Genomic DNA, 17,610 nt, shown 5'->3' on the forward strand with positions numbered 1-17,610 from the left:
AATGCACGGACAAAGCTGTGTTCGGTTAGGTTTCCAGCGTGTCCGCGAAAATTTGTGGCCGTGTCTTCTGCCTCGTTTCGAGTACTCGTGCGTCTTGGCCTTCCATCTCTGCAATAGCAAAAACCCGCGCGAATATCCAACGAACGCCTCGCAAGAAAGGGTCGTTTCTCGCCATTTTTAAGGGTTGAACCGACCTGTGAGTAACAAGAGCGCGCGTCCACGTCCAGAAAAATGGAATACGCGCGTTATTCGGTGTATTAAATCATACACGGGTAAAATAATCACCCGGTGGCTTTCGTCGCGATCGGGTAATCGCGAGGCGTACGAAGGAATGCGGAATATCTTGTCCGATCGATTCGTCTTCCTCCTTATCTGGCTACTCGTGCCGAACAGGCGTGCTTAAGATAGTCCTTGCTTCGTTGCTTCTTTCTCTCGCCACTTTGGACCACTCGTTTCGCTCTTTCGGCGCACGCTTTACATATTTTCCGTTTCGAGTCTCCCGCTATTTTCACCGTAAACGTCGTTTCACGCTGAATAAATCTACACAAAGAATCTTAACGAGCAGTATTCTACCGATTATTATTATCGAATAATAAAATTTAACGGCCGCTACCTTTTTTTTACAAACTTGTACAGCTAGAACAGACACGTAAATGCAAAATTAATCGACACACGTGTGCAGGACTTCCTATAGACAAGATCTATTATATAATCGTTACTATATACTGTATATTGTTCCGCGTCCTGGATTCTCTGACCCCTTTTTCACCGTATAGATCCAATTGCGCAAGGCGGAATAACGTCGAGTTGGCAATCGAATGCTTCCCTCAAATATTATTATTTACCTCGGTAATAATGAATATTTTCCTGTCGATGCTCGGTTTCCTGAGGCTTGGATACGATTACAGGCGCATTGCATGGCTCATAATATTTGCGATGTTATTATTTACGTTAATGACAATTACCGCTAATGAATCATTTTGAAATGGCGTTTCTTCAATTTCGAAATAATGTTACACGCAACTCACGTCCGTCTGGAAAATTAGTACGATATTAAATCATACGTTCAAAGAAAATTTTCACACGAATTTGCTGGAATTATAGTGCAAAATACGGCGTAGAAAATCGCCCGGGTAGCCGAAAGAATTGATCGCCTCGTTAAACGCGAATTAATCGCAGACTCCAAAAAAGAAGGCTGCGAATATCGCAAGTGATTTACAAGAAATTATTGCCCAATGTTGGTTGCTGGTGTCGAGAAGATTGCACGACGTTGGTGTATTAAAAAACCGTTAATCAACAAGATGTACAAGATCATCGAAGTTCTCTCGAAAACCCTGTCTGGCGAGTCAAAATTTAATCTACTTGAAAGCGAGCGAAGACACGATTTCGAGTCGATACCAGAAATGATATTAAATGTTGAAGATTAACTATGAAGCACGGTTGGTATTAAATTCAAGTTAATTCAAATAATAGACGCGTGGAAAAAAGAAGTAAATTCTATCTCGTCGACAATTCTTAACGAATACTCGACAGTTGGACTTGTTCGTTGCTTTTCTCTGCTACTTTTTAGTCTCTCGCGGTACGCTCGGAGCCTCGTTCCACTTATTTCTCCCGCGAGTGTCGCCGATCGTTCCTCCCGAAGAATCCTTCGGTCCGTGTGCATGCGAAGCGTCTTCGAGCGGAGAAAAGCCGCCGCGAGGAGGATCGATTCCCCGCGGCGGACGCAACGAGAATTTAAATACGCCACGATAACGAGAAGATCCTCGAACAGGTACATTATGTCTCCCTTGTCGCGAATAAAAGCGACAGTCCTCCCTTCTCGCGTGCGAGCGTATAGATCCACCCTCCGGTCGCCATCCCTTCACGTTCTGGCACGATTCCTCGACTATGAAAACCAAACACCTTCCCGTAAAATAATCGTACTCGTACTAGCCAAGAAACATCGGATTTTTCGAAGTTTCGTTTATTTTTTTAGCGTCAAGATTCCATTGGTAAAAGTATAAAATTTTAATCGGTTTCCACGATAACTGAGAATATGTTTGGTTTATGTAAGTAACGAGCAAGAGGTGTAGAGAGGAGGGAATCTGGTCGGTTGGAATGTTTTCTCGGTAATTATGCAGGGCTGCAATTTGTCGACTATCGTGTAAAAAAGGAAGCCGGAGGACGTTAAGCAATTCAGCTCGCGTCTCCGCTATCTCGTAACAGTCCCGTCGGGGCCGAAGGACCTCATCGAAGGCCTGCCCCCTTAAAAATCACAAGCTTCGGCAAGCATTCGGGCCCCTTTCTCTCCTCGGGAGTTAATGCGAATGGGGTGTGGACGCGCGATCCCGTGAGAAGAAGAAGAAGACGAAAAAGAACCTGTTTTCTCGGAAGGAGCGTTCAGCCCCGAAGGTACCTGTTCGCTTTAATTCCGCCGCAGTAGGACCTGCTCGCCGAGCAGCGTATACCTGCCCCGAGCCTTCGCCTCCTTTTCGTTTGTCTCTCCTGGTCCTTGGCTCGATTCTCCCATGGCTCTCCTCACGATTTATCCCATGGTTATCTCGTGCTACTCCCGATCGCGGGCTCGCGACAGTCCATCGAAAGTGCCGGGAATAATTAATCATCGTCGCCCCGGCTACGAGACTCGTTTCATCGTTCGTTCCACCCTTTCTCGCAACTCATTTATTTAAATTACCATATTACATTTTCAATTGCAACGCAGCAGGAAGTGCTCGTCCCTCGGAGCGTGTTTGTTTTCAAAATACGTTCGCTTTACTTTTTTTTTTGCACGGTTTCGATTCGAGAGGGAGGACGGTTCGGTTTCTTTCCACCGGAACCGCGTGCCGATCCTTCAGCCAATTTAATTTCGAATAAACGGCGCCAGCCACCTGTCCAATGTTTTTCCCGCGCGTTCACCGTGTTTCTATAATACGAAAAATATTTTTGTTTCGATTGGAAAAGCAAATAAGTCGATGATATTTTTACTCGAAGCCGGCACGGAGACGCTTGGACTTTTATAATCGTTTGTGAAAATAAAAGCAACCGTCGGGACTGGAATACACGGAGAAACATTTTGTTAGAAACAACATTGATACTTCGTATACGAGGAATTGAAACCGCAGTTACCGAAACTCAGGGAAAAAGGATATTTTTTCCCCCGACGATAGGTTGCGTGGCCCGGCCTCTCGATGTTGCATCGAGTGTCGTCGTATGTTTTCTCGGAAGGCTGAGTGTGACAAATCGGTTACACGGTGTTCTTTGGAACGTACCCGCCGTGTAGAAAGAGAATCGAGCGTATTGTAAATTCCCGAGCGAGAGTAGTTTATCGTCTGTAGTCATATCGATTCCAGCCGTTGACTGTGCAAGTCGGAAGAGATATTAGTCTCGCGTAGACGTAACAGAAAATGTTCGTTCGGTAGAATAAAGTACGTTGTACCGCGTCGAAGCGTAGGCTACTACGGTTTCGACAATTTCGAACCCTTTTTTCGGCCGATGGCGCTTCGCGAATTGATTGCCTTTTTCGAGAGCCGGTCCCGGAATTCGACTAATTTTTCATGAAAGCTCGACTCGTCGACCGACCCGAGCGCATCGGGTAAACGCAGACGCGCGCCATTCGCGATTTCATATAATATTTTCGACGGTACCGAGGCACCGATACATCCACTCCAATTAACGGCACGGGCGTGTAATGTTTGCAAAGTATCGAGCACGGATGTAGAAATTTTTATCGCGAGCATTCGCGCCACTCGAACCGCGAAAATTAAACAATGCATCCTTGGACGAATAAAGACCGTTCGTATCGGTTTCAGGCTCCAGCGGGTTTCGATCGTGCGATCGAAAGTGTTCTCTCGCTGTAGGGTTTCGTGAATCGGGATGCATTTGCCCCTGCAAAACGGGCCACTAAACTTTTACCTCATTGTGATATACGACCCTCGTTCCACGCCCTCCTTCCTCTCTTCTCTTTCGCGTCGAACTTCGCCCCCTCCAACTCCGTCCCTCTTTGGCCCGGCGTCTCCTTCCTGTTTCCCTCCTCCACGAAACTGTCCTCGCTTTAGTCTCGTTTCTCTTCCACGGAGTAAGAATCAACCGCGAACTTCTTAACGAACGTCTATTCGGCTATTTAAAAGCGAGGACCGCTCCAACAACTTCGCGGATCGCATTTATGCAAAACACTCGTGAAAAGTTTCGTATTATGGATCTTAATTGTGTCACGCATGGGGACTCGGATACCAAAATTAATACGTCGAAAATTTGATTAGATTCTCACGTCTTTGTCTAATCGCGAACTCTTGTTCTACTAGCTTGGATTTTGTTACGGGGACTATTGCATCGTTCAAAAACTATACAATTTTTGATTATCATGGGCTTTCTGTTGATTGAATAAATAAATAATCGTAGCTTGCATCTCGTAAGATTAAATTGGAATTAATTATGTTTGATTGCGGTATCGGATTGGGTTCGAAGGGTTTTGGAGCGATTCTGTGCTTCCTCCGTTTGACAGGCACTTTCTCCCACCGTCTCCCACAGTTCTTTTCCCTTTTATCGAGCGTTTTTCCCTTCGACCGAACGTCTCACTCTCGTATTGCCCATACGACTGGTTTCGTTACCGCGCGACCAACTTCCGGATACGAGATTAGTTACATAACAGGTTCTGGGACTTGGAAATAAGTTATTTAACAGCGGCACGCGGATCGGTGTACGCGTACTGCATTATTTACACGACCGTGTTGTCTCGGGGCGACTCGGCGCGTTCTCGATTCTCAAACGTGGGATCGTTTCGGCATTCGATAATAATGTTTGCCCGACAATACGCGCGGAATGGATGCAAACAAAAATACCAGCCACAGGCCAGCCTGGAACTGACCCAGCTTCGTCTTATAATCGTAAATGGAGGCCGTTCGAGGGATGTTTCCTGACTCCTTAATTTTAGAAACTAATTTTTTTATAATACAAAAGATATCTGTAGTCGATTGGATCTCCCAGGAAACTTGTATCGTGGCTAGGGAAGCAGGTGACAGAGCTTTCCGGTGTTTCCCAAGAAGCGAAACGATCCTCGAAAGTCCAACTTGGACGAACGACCATAGTCGCCGAGCTACCGATACGGTGTTGACTGCAGTCGTGGAACCTGTCGCGCGTCACTTCTCTGGTCAAAGTCAAGGTTTGCCCGTCAAATTCTGGCCACGCTAACGAGCCTGGAGTTTGGTAACCAGTGTCGTAACCGTTTCGTCGCGGTCGCATTCGAAGACTCAAAGACGTACCTAAGGCACTTGCTGCTCGGATAATTTCCCGCTTCCGCCAAGAATCATTATATATTTGATTCGATCACAAGGGTAAGGCAGGTAAAATATAGTGCCTCGCAAAAATTTCGTACGGTTTATATTCGAGAGAAAATTTTCATCGTCCGAGGAATGAATGCAAACCGTATTAGCGTTTTAATTTACGTAAAAATAATTAGCACCCGTTGCATCCAGGCGACGGTACGGCCCTGCGGAGAACGGGAACCGGGCGAGGATGAATGAAAATGGCCGATCGCGCGGCTGGTGAATGAGGGGGAGATCGAGAGGAAAGAAAAAGGGTCGGTGTGTACGTTGGCGGTGATTTTCGCGCGGTTGCTCGCGAATCCGGGCTTCTCGGTCAACCGTCGTGGAAAAGGGGGTGATTATTTTCCAGGAACTCGGCGCTCCCGCACTTTCTTAGCCCCGCGTTCGAGACGCGTTCCTTTGTTCCTCGCGGATAAGTTTTCCCCGGCGTAATGCTTCCGCTCTCGCGGCAAAGAAACAAGAAGAACGAATACTTGTTCTTTCCAGTCTGTTTGGGCTCCCGCGTCCGACTTTCCCCGGGCGAAAAAATGGAGCAAGTCGTTGGTCGGTTTCGAGAGGGAATAAAGTCGGTGGTTTTTTTTCGTCCCGCGGAGATTGCTCTTCTTTCTGACCATTCGTCCTCCGGTATTCCTAACATGCGCGGCGCTCTGTTGGCACTGTCGTTCGCCGGGTACCGTTAATCTTGGCTACAATAGCCGAGAGGAACCTTGGATCGCGCGAAAACGAGCTCGGGGATTCCCCGACGACGCGGTTCGCGTCGAACCGTCGCGAGCGTCGCCAGCGATCGGCCGACAGCCGAGTGACAGATGTGCCCCTCCGAGGTCTAACCTGGCGACGTTAAATCGACAGGTGTTTCCCTTTTTTTTACGCGAGATCGACGTAGAACTTGCGAAGGACGCGCTCGACGCTGACACCGTCTACAGTCGACGACACCTGTTGTGCAACGTCTTCAGACTTTCAGATTTATGTATTTCCCTTTTTGCCGTTGGGGTTATTAGACTATTAGCTCTTGACTCTTACGTAGGCAACCAAAACGGAGCGATAATTTCATATTTTACATCGTACGCGTTGAGTAGTGCTCAGTCGAGTCACGGTGGTTAGAGTATTTTCGTGGACCAATTTGATTTATTATTTTGTGGTCTAATCTTTCGATCGGGGGTCTAGCCGGAGTCGATCCTTATCGTCGTTGGAATTTAATTTTCCAGCGACGTCAGCGTCGCCTGGACCGATACGAATCGGCGGTCGGATATCAATCGGAATATTGTCTCGCGGTTCCTCGGGACGGTGGCACGTCGACCTATCAGAATTTTCCATCTACGGGACCGACAATCCGGTCAGATTAGCGCTATCGGTCGGGGCTGTTTCTCCGCAGGACGGGATATACTGGTTTCTAATCAGAACATTTAAAAAACGAACACGTCCGTTCGCTGTGACAAACCGACCGCGTATCTGCGTACCGTGAACCACGGAACCGGCCGTTCGCTCGTGTCCCATATTCCGTGAAACCAGTTGAACTGGTGTGGCCGTTGTCGAACAAGCGCGTTTCAGCGTTTACGTCGATCCACGAGCAGTCGAACCGTGGATTTTCTGTACAGCGAATTTACGACGCCGCGACTGACGGACGGCACGCCGCCCGGCTCCAAGACGCCCCCGATCGAAAGCTTTCGGTTGACCGTCGCTCGTAAAACAGAGCGAATTCCTCGAAAGAAACTCGAGGATCCTAATAACCGACGAGATGGCCAATTGGAAGATTTTCCCTTGGAGGAAATTGTTTCTTTCCAATCTTCGACGCTGCGTCTGTCGGTCGAAATAGAGACAAAAGAATCACTAAAAGAGCGCTAAGAGTATACGAAACTTGTTGAAATATCTAGGACGTACTTTTCGATGGACTCGTTAATCGCGAAAGGGGTAAATAAGTAAACGGTCGAGCGTCATTAACGGCGGTAAAGCGTCGTTTTTGAGGATCGTGGTGCGTCGTGCTGCAATTCTCCGGTGAAATATTCATGGCGTTTCCCCGTCGTCCGTGGAAAGCCTTCCGCGGAGTAATTTTCCGTGCAGCCGCTATTAACGAAACGCCTCGTTCGTTGCGCCCTTAGCGGCCGGCTAAATTGCCTATAATGTGGACACGTTGGAAAATTCAGCCGTCGTCCGCGCCGGGCCGACAATTTGCACTGGCCGCCGTCCCCTTCTGCGCCGTAGAAATAATTCATTTAGAAAACGAGGCCCCGCCGAATTTCCGATGCACTGTTTGCCCTGGCTCGCGAAACGCGCGATAACCCTTTTATCGTCGCGAACTCGCGCACACAGGGAGTTCGTTTGCCCGCGAATTGGCCCGTGTTGCGTGACCAAACATCACTCCGCCAAAGCCAGAACGATTTTTCGATGAAATATCTCTCCTAACGGACTCACTTTTTTCCTTGTGAGCTTTGTCAAACGCTTCCCTACGCGACAATCGCTTGTTTATCATTATTAACATCCCCTGGTTGTTCTGAAAGTTCTGAAGAAATTTATATACGGTTTTGATATTGATGTTTCGGTTGGAAGATATCTAATGTTGAAGCTTGAGAAGGGTTTAGGTGTAGTAAAGTAGTCCCTTCCAAGGAGTGCTGTTTAAATGGCGCTGACTCTGACCCCAGCCAGGGCTCTTAAAGAGATTATAGCAGTTCGACCGAGTATTTTCAATATGAAATCCCATACAGTGTGACAATAGCACGAAACGTAACGGCAACTCAAGGCGAGTAGGAAGCTGCGGGAACGCCGGGTAGAGACTACCTGCTGTATCTTTTCTTTTATCTACCGGTCGCCCTTTTAATGCCACTTCGAGCGAAGGGTATATTCGATTACAATAGCTTTTACAACCCTTTTACCCGACGATACCTCATCGGGCACGTACAGTCCTTCGTTTGAGGAATTATGTAGTAAAATAATTCGAAAGCATTGTCGATTTTTAAGAGATTAAATGCTCGACAGAAATTGGAAGCAGAAATAAATTATAGCAATATCGCAGACTCGAGGGCTAAAACGATTTTCTCACGAAAGGGATGCGGGGGTGCTGGTCTTAAAATAAATCTGCATTGCAACGCGTGTTCTTGCTAAAATCCCAAAAGATAGTACACGGTGCATCGTATGGAATCGGGGAAAAAATTAGGGCCATCATTGTTTTCTATCCAACTAGTTCGAAGTTTGGGTGTCCAGGTACCCCGGTTTTCGAGGAACTTAGCGACTATTTTGGTTAAATGTTCGAGCATCGTAGGGAATCGGGGGAAAAATTAGGGCCATCATTGTTTTCTATCCAACTAGTTCGAAGTTTGGGTGTCCAGGTACCCCGGTTTTCGAGGAACTTAGCGACTATTTTGGTTAAATGTTCGAGCATCGTAGGGAATCGGAAAATATAGCCATCGTGTTTTCTATCCGACTAGTTGGAAGTTTTGGTTGTCCAGGTACCCAGCTCACGCATCCGTTTGCCTTTTCCAGATGCCTCGTCCTCGAACGAAGCCGTGCACTTACAGCAGCGTCTGAGGAGCCTGAGCACGGAGCTGGTGACCCTAAGGAACCGGCTGCACGTCAGCCAGCCGCCGAACAATTCAGGGCAGAACGGCGGCTCGTCGGCGCCCCTGTCGAAGAGCCCGGAAAAGGGTGGCGTGCCGTCCTCCCCCGCGCCCGCCGTGCCGCCCAGGACCACGCTGCCGCTCGCCAACACGTTGCCCCACGGCCTCGGTCATCCTTCGGGGCACACGTTGACGGCATCCGCGATCGTTCATCCGCACGTGAATCACGCCGGCGCGAACACGCTCAGCCACAACTCGACCGCAGCTAATAATTTAATATCTGGTCAGTATGCTGCGACACATACACCTTGCGTACAGGGGTGCCCGAGACATCGGAGACACGGGGGTGGCCGAGAACGGGCCACGACAGCGGTAAGCCACGCTCACGCGTTCGCCAACGATGCCTACGATTTACAGAAACACCAACGGCGCGAACGTGGCTTTACGCTGGGCCCTTTTCCATGCAAATTACTTTCGATCCCAACCACCGTTTGGGTCTGTTCAACCCTTTCTGGCGTTTTATATAAACGAGACAGACGTACGATGGTGCTCGTCTATATTGGGCCTTAAACTTAGTGGCTATTATTGTCGATAATATTCGAAAGCTGTAAATGATAACAGCGTATCGAGCTCCAAATTGAATGCAATATCCGCTTCTGAACTTTTCGAACCGTTTTTCGCGAATTAACGGGGAACACCGTCGGAGAAGAGTTTTTAATCGACGACACGTGAAGTGCGATTACCGCGAATTAAACCGTACCACCCCGTAGATCCACGTGTACGGCGAACATCCGTCTAGCACGGTCGAGGTTGTTAATATTTAAACGACGCGTAATATCGTCATTGCGGCGTTAATTCGCGATACGCCGCGCGTTTCAGGAAACGGTGACCGCGCGGAAGGGCGGCGGCAGGGCTTTCGACCGTGAATGATATTTTAAATAACCGGGACCGGGCGAGCGATTTCTCCGCAAAATCATCGGAACGGCAAACACGGCTGTTTACGCAGCGGCTATTTCCCCTACTCCCTTTCATGTTCCCAAACGTTTTATGATTTATTTACCATTTTTGCTCGAGTATTTATCGTTGCTTTTATTTAGTCTAGTCCAGGAACTATATAAAAACCTGAAAAAGAAACGTTTTAGTAATTTTCCAGTTGCACCAGCGTATTTTCATAGATGGATTTACGAACGTTTGAAAATTGAAAAAACCTCGAGACATTTACCGATATCACGAGGGTCGAGGACCATCAAAAATCGAAACGATTACGTTTTTTTTTTTTTATCTACATAAACGTATGCTTGCCCAAACTAGATTACCTAGTTTTTCCATTTATCTATGCAACGGAAGCATTTACATTTATATGAATTTCGAGAGAAAGGGGAAAAATATTCAGCGAACGATTCGTAGCTCGCTCTAGGTCGGATCACCCCGTGCTATTCCGCGGACGGCAGGGGAATAAAATTATTTGCGAGCAGCCAAAGCGGTTCGTTCCCTCGATACGCTCTGTCTGATCTCTAATTCCTTCCAGTTAATCGAGCCGCGCTCAGCATTTCGACCGGTCGAATTGCTCGCGCGTGTAGTCCAACCGCGGTTCCCTTTCAATTCGCTCGAGACAGCCGTTATCCTTTAATCGTCTATTTTTTCGAACCGCGGAAAATTACCCGGGAATATTTTGCGGACGTGGAAGTACACGGGAACGGGTTTTCTGCGCAGATTTGGATTCCCCGAAGCGCCATAATGGGATCCCTGACGACGGGATAGTGTCGTGCGTGACGGCTCTGGGCTGTTTGCGATCCCCGCCGATCTCCAGTATCATCGCCGACGTGAAGAACGCGAAAAGCAACCAGGGCCAGCATCGATGTCTCCCGAAAGGCACCACGGCCACTTCCGGGCCCGCCAGCTCCACGGCCTTGGACGACCTCATTCATCTACCAGGCCCCCTCACGGAGGACGCGGTCCTCAAGTGCCTGCAAGCTCGATTTTGCGCCAAACAGTACCACGTGAGTACCATATTCATTTTAAACAACACGAATTTCCGCGCAGAAGATTCTTCTATCGATCTCCCAGAATTCACAGATCCTTCGTCGAGCGTACACATAAGTATTACAGGCGATTCGATGCGGAGAGTACGTTTGTAGACCTAATAAATGACATCGAAGCTGTCGAGGCGCCGTTAATCCGCAGACGTCTCGGAAACTAGATAATTTTGCGGAGAAACTTGGGGAACCGCGAAAGCTCGACGCGTCTCGAGAGGGGGAGGAAGATCGGGGCGACCAGGAAATGCTTTCAAGCGGGGACGGGGGACGATCGCGAGTTCCGTGTCCCCGTGAAATTTCGCTGGGATCGAGCCGTCCGCGTTCCTCGATCGTCTCTGCGTTAAATCGTCGGGCGCATCAATCACTCGAGGCCTCGATAGTGACGCGGAGCGTGTAGCTCGACGCCTCGCGCGGACACGATAAGTTTCGCGGGGCTTCTAATTGAGATGAATGCCCGATTTGCCACGAGCCCGGACGATTCGAGATTTCCGCGCGAGATACGTCCGACGCGGTATTTAACGGAGACACCTCCGAACGATAAATTAAGACGCGACTCGTCGACGGTTTTTGCCTCGTTGGATTCGACAATGGATAATCGAGGGACGCGATTTTTCCCTCCCCCCCCTGGACGCGTCAATGGCAATCCTAATAGGAGACGTAATTGCGTTCGTGGTAGGCGAACGATTCTCGATTGGACTCGCGATAGACGACATAATTAGCTGCAGTATATACAAGCGGTCGAGAGAAGCAAAGTACAGGGCGAAAGATAATCAGGGAACTTTCCAGCTCGAAACTTCGAGCCTATCGAACAAGTTAAAAAGTCGAGGGCCTCTTCGCGTGCTCGACAACCAGAATGCGTAGTTGAACCTCCGTAATGGCCGTTTCTTATCTCACCATCGTGAACACAGTATTTACTTATGGGTTGGAGTTCCTTTTGTACACAAACGATGCACGGAAAGAAAAATATTACAAACACGGTTTGCTTTCACTGCAACGAAGCATGCGTGGAAAACATAATCCGGTATATATAAAATTGTGGGATAGTGAAAGTTGCGGAGGAGTACTAGAAAAACGCGAAGTCCATCATTGTCTCGACTGTGGCTTATACAACGAACACAAGGTATTTGTAAATTTTTTATTCATCGCCATGGTCCATTTTTACATTTTGGTAACTCCCCTCTAGGGTTTCCTCGTACGTTTCAGCTTATTGCTATTGCATCGAGAGTATTTTCTTGAACCGAGCCATTAAGAATTCACCCTGTCTCTTCGGTTCGCGTGGCGTCGCTCGCAGGTGGCACGCTCGCATTCCATTATCGTGTTCTGCGTTTTAATTTCTTTCCGGCATACCGTAACGCGTGCCTCTTTTCCGGTTCTCCGGTAGCCGTTCGTCAGGCTCTGGTTCACGATCGATCCCGGAATACGGCGTGCCCGGGACTTTTCGAATCTGAATCGCGATCTCGAGGCAGAGTACGTGCCCCCGGACGGGTATCAAAGCGACAATTAAGAATCGTTAAAACTTTTGTCCTTGAATCGTACACGAAATCCCGGGTGAAAGGAGACGCGTCGGACGCTATCGAAGCCGATTAAGAGCGATTGAAGTTTCTTTTTCCCTCGTTCCGCGTCGATTACTGGTGTTCGTCTTTCAAGGTAAGTACGCTCGGTTGTCGGATTTAACGAGGCCTCGCCGAACGAGGAACGCGAAGAGCCAGCGAAAATTCTCCCCCTTTTAGCCAGGAGACACTCGGCTTCGAAGCTGACGGAGAAATCAGGAGTTTCTCAATAGGTAGTTTAAACGAGGGGAAACCGAGACGAGAAGAAAGGGAACGCCTCGGGTGAAAAAGTCGATAGTCTCCGGGTGACCGCGGACAGATATCGCGCTGGCTTGATTGGATCGGGCTACGCGAACAATCCTGATGGACGCAAAAAGGGACTCGTTTCCGTCCTTGAATCAGCTGGAGCAATTAGTTTCGACGGGGGAACCCGTTACGGAGTTTCAGCGCGGTATTTTCCGCGCGACCCGAGTGTCCCGTTTTTAATGACGGGCCAACGGACGCCATTGAACGACGCGGAGTCTCGAAAGGAAACAGACTACGGATTAGATAAGATCGCGTTATCGAAATCGTAATTTTTCTCGCCAATCGATCGACTCCGTTCCTCCCTTCCGGCCACGTAACATCGATCTTCGGACACGGATACGCGCAGCTGCGTAGATCGATTTCTCGTTCGTCCCTGTCTCCATCCGTGTTTTTCTTCTGTCAAGTTTACCATTCCTGTTTCCACTCCCTCGCCTCCACCGCTCTGTCTCCTTGTATTTCTTTTTCCTTCGACCTTCTCCGGGCCCCGTCTCTTTTCCGCTTCGGTTCTCCTTTTCTAACGCGTTAGGTGCACTATCGGTAGCGATGGCCTCGACGCGTGTCCACTCTGATCAAAGAAGATTTCAACTTTTACTCGCTGTTACCAATTCCATCGATCTCATTTTAATCGTAGTCACGACTCCGTATTGCTAAGTATACTGATAAGCAACCTGCATATGCAACCATGTGACATTCGATATAGGTGCAACGTATTCACTTTATTTTGAGATTCAGTTAATTCCCCTTATCTGAAACACACTTTATACGATCGGAGACCTCAGCTATCGAGCCACTCAATTAAATCGTAATCGTTAAAATTAACCCGACCAGTTTAAAGACCAGTGCAAACAACATCCAGTAAACAAATCCAAAGGACCGGTGGCGCGAGTTGCTCGAAACGCTCGGACCGGAGAGGATCGAGGGCCCATCGCTAGCCATGGGCCCTGACATGGGACCGGTTCTCTCTCTCCCCACTTACCTTTCGGGCGTTGTTCACCTTTTTGTTCGTCCTCCGGCGCGTTGCTTTCTCTAGGTGGGCTTCTAATAGGAACCAAGGCCCGCCAAAGCCTCGCCGCTCGTAGCCTGTTGCACCACCCTCTGCTCTTTGCCTCCTTCGTCTTCTCCTTCGTCTTCTCCTTCGTCTCTCCCTGTCCTCTCCCCTCCAGTTCCCGTTTCTTAGTCGCCCCGACTGTCCTGATTTCTAAGTCTCCGTCGCTCCACGGTTCGAGGCGTCCTTTTATCCCCCTTCTGGGACGTTATTGGAGGAAGCTGCGGTCTGCGGATGGCGCGAAGTGAAATATCAGCCGGCGATGCTTCTTCGGGAACGTTTGTCCGGGAATTGCCCCGGCGATTTCAACGCGTACGAGGCCTTGGATCGATTCGTCGTTCGTGGCGAACGCTGCTCACCGGATACTCCTTCCTAGAAAATTGATTCCTGACGGACCGTGGCTCGTGTATTACCAGGGAAGAGTCGCCATCTTGATACTCCGGTATTACTTTGCTCGAGCACCTCGGAGCACGCGATCTACGGCCACGCTAATCTCATACCGGTCAACCAATTTTTTCAATATCAATTTCCTGTCTTTTGTAATTCAACCTTTCCCCCATTTGTTATAATTTCAGACGAACGTGGGCCCGATTCTGGTCTGCATCAACCCTTACACGGACGTCGGGAACCCGCTGACCCTAACGAGCACCAGGACCGTACCGTTGGCGCCGCAGTTGAACAAGGTTGTCCAGGAGGCTGTGCGACAGCAATCGGAGACCGGCTACCCTCAAGCCATAATTCTTTCCGGTAAACTATCATTGGCTCTCTATCCGGGGAAATCGAAGGAAACGTTATCTGTTTGCTTCAGGGACGAGCGGTTCGGGGAAAACGTACGCCTCTATGCTGTTACTCAGGCAGTTGTTCGATGTCGCCGGAGGTGGTCCAGAAACCGACGCCTTCAAACATTTGGCGGCGGCCTTCACGGTCCTCAGGTCCCTCGGATCGGCCAAGACCGCCACCAATTCGGAGAGTTCTAGGATAGTACGTGACAGATACATTTATATTTCCTACGAGCTTTCCGTCTCGACGAGGAATTTAACCGACCTCTGCTTGTTCAGGGTCACTTTATCGAGGTCCAGGTGACGGACGGGGCTTTGTACAGAACGAAGATACATTGTTACTTCTTGGACCAGACGCGGGTCATCAGGCCTCTGCCCGACGAGAAGAACTACCACATATTTTACCAAATGTTAGCCGGCTTGTCGCACGAGGAACGAGGTAGAGAAATTCGACTGTAACGATCGACGATCGCGCGGTGTGCGGCTGAACTTGATTCGATCGTGTTTTACTCGACAGTGAAACTTAATTTGGAGGGTTACAATCTGAAGAATCTGAGGTACCTCCAGCAGGGCGACACCAGGCAGGACGAAGCCGAGGACGCCATCAGGTTTCAGGCGTGGAAGGCTTGTCTGGGTACGTACCTACGCATTCACCTTCCCTAGTCTCGAAAACGATTCCATACAGATGCATCGATCCAGAGGCGTAACATTCTCTCCTCGCGGTCAAGACGGTTTCTATACACCCTGTACAATCCATCGAGAACTTTTTCGCAGGCGTGCTGGGTATACCTTTCTTGGACGTGGTCAGGGTCCTCGCGGCGGTGCTGATCCTGGGCAACGTGGGTTTCACGGATCGGCCTGGCGTGGAGGTCGGTGTGATCGGGGAGAACGAGTTGGCCTCGGTGGCAGCCCTCCTAGGCGTTCCTCCGCCGGCCCTGCTCAGGGGCCTCACCTCGAGGACCCACAACGCCCGCGGACAGCTGGTCAAGTCCGTCTGCGACGCGAATATGGTACTGTGTCACTCGTTACGCGCAATCTGATCCACTGACACGCCTGTCGGACCGCAACCATGTTGAAGGGTGTTTGTTTATACAGTCTAACATGACCAGGGACTCGCTGGCGAAAGCGCTCTACTGCCGTACCGTGGCTACGATCGTCAGGAGAGCGAACAGCTTGAAGAGATTAGGCTCCACCCTTGGCACGCTATCGTCCGACTCGAACGAGTCCGTTCACAATCAGGCAGAGGTGACCAGTCAGCATGCCTCGACTATCGGGAGCTCTGCAGGCAAGTATACGAGGATCGCGTGGCCCCGCTATAGTTGTTTACTCGAAGATTAGGGACCTCCTCGGGATTACCCGGCTCAGACTCGGATTCCCGATTCCGTTAATTCTGGACAATCTCGGTCGCTGGAGTTAATAGCGATTACCCGACGATCCACGTTCCCTCGAAATTTACCGCGAATAATGTCGTCTCGGGCTGCTTTGATCCAGAGGACTGGAATTTATCTTATCCTCGTCAATCACGTGAAATCTCTTCTACGCAAGAATCTAGGTTTATAATAAACTCCGCGTGTAAATAAACGAGAGCGCGCAAAGATTTCAGATATTCCTCTCACGTTCTCGGACGGGAAATCGCGATTATTCTAGACCCTCTCGCCCCCGTAATCGGTCTTTTGGTCTACAAATCTCGGTTGTGTGTCGCGTCCAGGCGGCACCGGTTCCAGAAGCATGACCGCGCTGAACAATGCCGTGAGACACGCGACGGACGGTTTCATCGGCATCCTGGACATGTTCGGGTTCGAGGACCCGAAACCCAGCCAGCTGGAGCACCTGTGCATCAATCTATGCGCAGAGACGATGCAACATTTCTACAACACCCACATATTCAAAAGCTCGATCGAGAGCTGTCGCGACGAGGGCATACGCTGCGACGTGGAGGTCGATTACGTAGACAACGTGCCGTGCATCGATCTCATTTCCTCCCTGGTGAGTCGCATGGTCGGCCATTCCCGCCCCCGCGGACCCCGTTGCCAGCCGTAATCGTTCGTTTCGTCCGCAGCGGACCGGGCTGCTGAGCATGCTGGACGTCGAGTGCTCGATACGCGGCACCGCCGAGAGCTACGTGGCTAAAGTCAAGGTCCAGCACAAACAGAACCCACGACTCTTCGAGCCGAGGACCGTCGACTGCAGGTCTTTCGGGATCCAGCACTTCGCCGGCAGAGTCACTTACGACGCCTCAGATTTTCTGGGTGAGTCTACGGATAGTTAAAAATAATCTTTCTTTAGAGGGCTACGCTCTTAACTTTCTCACAAGTACTCAATCGACCACCTATTCCTACATATACGATCCTCGACTGTCCATCGAATGCCCCTGTGTCTGAGGCAGCACATTCTCAACGATATACTAGAGTCTATCTAGATAAAAAATCGTTTCGTTCAAAGATACGAACAAGGACGTGGTGCCAGACGATTTGGTGGCAGTGTTCTACAAGCACACGTGCAGCTTCGGTTTCGCGACGCATTTGTTCGGGAGCGAGCTGAAGGCGCTGTACGCGAGCGACACCGTGCCCAGGGGCGTCAGCTTCAGGATATCTCCGACGTCTCACACGGACCTGTAAGAACTTCCGGTTTCGAGCGCCCGTAACGCGCGCGTGACTCTGGTGGACGACGATCGATGATGTTTGCCTGTGATTACAGTTTGAACGGGGACGAACCGATCTCCACGTTGACTCAGGACTTTCACACGAGGCTGGATAATCTCCTGAGAACTCTCGTCCATGCCAGACCCCACTTTGTCAGGTGCATTAGAAGCAACGGCACAGAAACTCCGCTGCACCTAGACAGAGGCGTGACTATGCGTCAGATACGATCCCTTCAAGTTCTGGAGACAGTAAATCTAATGGCCGGAGGTACGTCTCGAAACTATTCACGGGATCTTTGGTTATCGTACGACGTTTAGCCGAGAATCCGTGTCAATCTCTCGAAGAATATTACTTCCTAGTTTGCGTCCCGGCGGATCCTCCAAGAAACTTACTATCCCAACGCG

The 17,610-nt window shown here is 49.6% G+C and overlaps 1 protein-coding gene across 2 annotated transcripts in view; it reads left to right on the forward strand.

Annotated features, from left to right (window-relative positions):
• Window positions 1–17,610, forward strand: part of Dachs (unconventional myosin-IXb-like dachs) — a 94,037-nt gene that overhangs the window by 72,980 nt on the left and 3,447 nt on the right. For both annotated transcript variants that reach the window (XM_076784164.1, XM_076784165.1), the window contains 12 exons: window positions 8,775–9,131; window positions 10,562–10,848; window positions 14,361–14,532; window positions 14,594–14,766; window positions 14,844–15,003; window positions 15,082–15,198; window positions 15,339–15,574; window positions 15,660–15,849; window positions 16,273–16,550; window positions 16,624–16,813; window positions 17,007–17,178; window positions 17,262–17,473. In XM_076784164.1, the coding sequence (XP_076640279.1) occupies window positions 8,775–9,131; window positions 10,562–10,848; window positions 14,361–14,532; window positions 14,594–14,766; window positions 14,844–15,003; window positions 15,082–15,198; window positions 15,339–15,574; window positions 15,660–15,849; window positions 16,273–16,550; window positions 16,624–16,813; window positions 17,007–17,178; window positions 17,262–17,473 (2,544 nt within the window). The remainder of the gene's footprint in view (window positions 1–8,774; window positions 9,132–10,561; window positions 10,849–14,360; window positions 14,533–14,593; window positions 14,767–14,843; window positions 15,004–15,081; window positions 15,199–15,338; window positions 15,575–15,659; window positions 15,850–16,272; window positions 16,551–16,623; window positions 16,814–17,006; window positions 17,179–17,261; window positions 17,474–17,610) is intronic.

The sequence above is a fragment of the Colletes latitarsis genome, chromosome 2 (genome assembly GCF_051014445.1).
Source record: "Colletes latitarsis isolate SP2378_abdomen chromosome 2, iyColLati1, whole genome shotgun sequence".
Classification (NCBI taxonomy): Eukaryota; Metazoa; Arthropoda; class Insecta; order Hymenoptera; family Colletidae; genus Colletes; species Colletes latitarsis.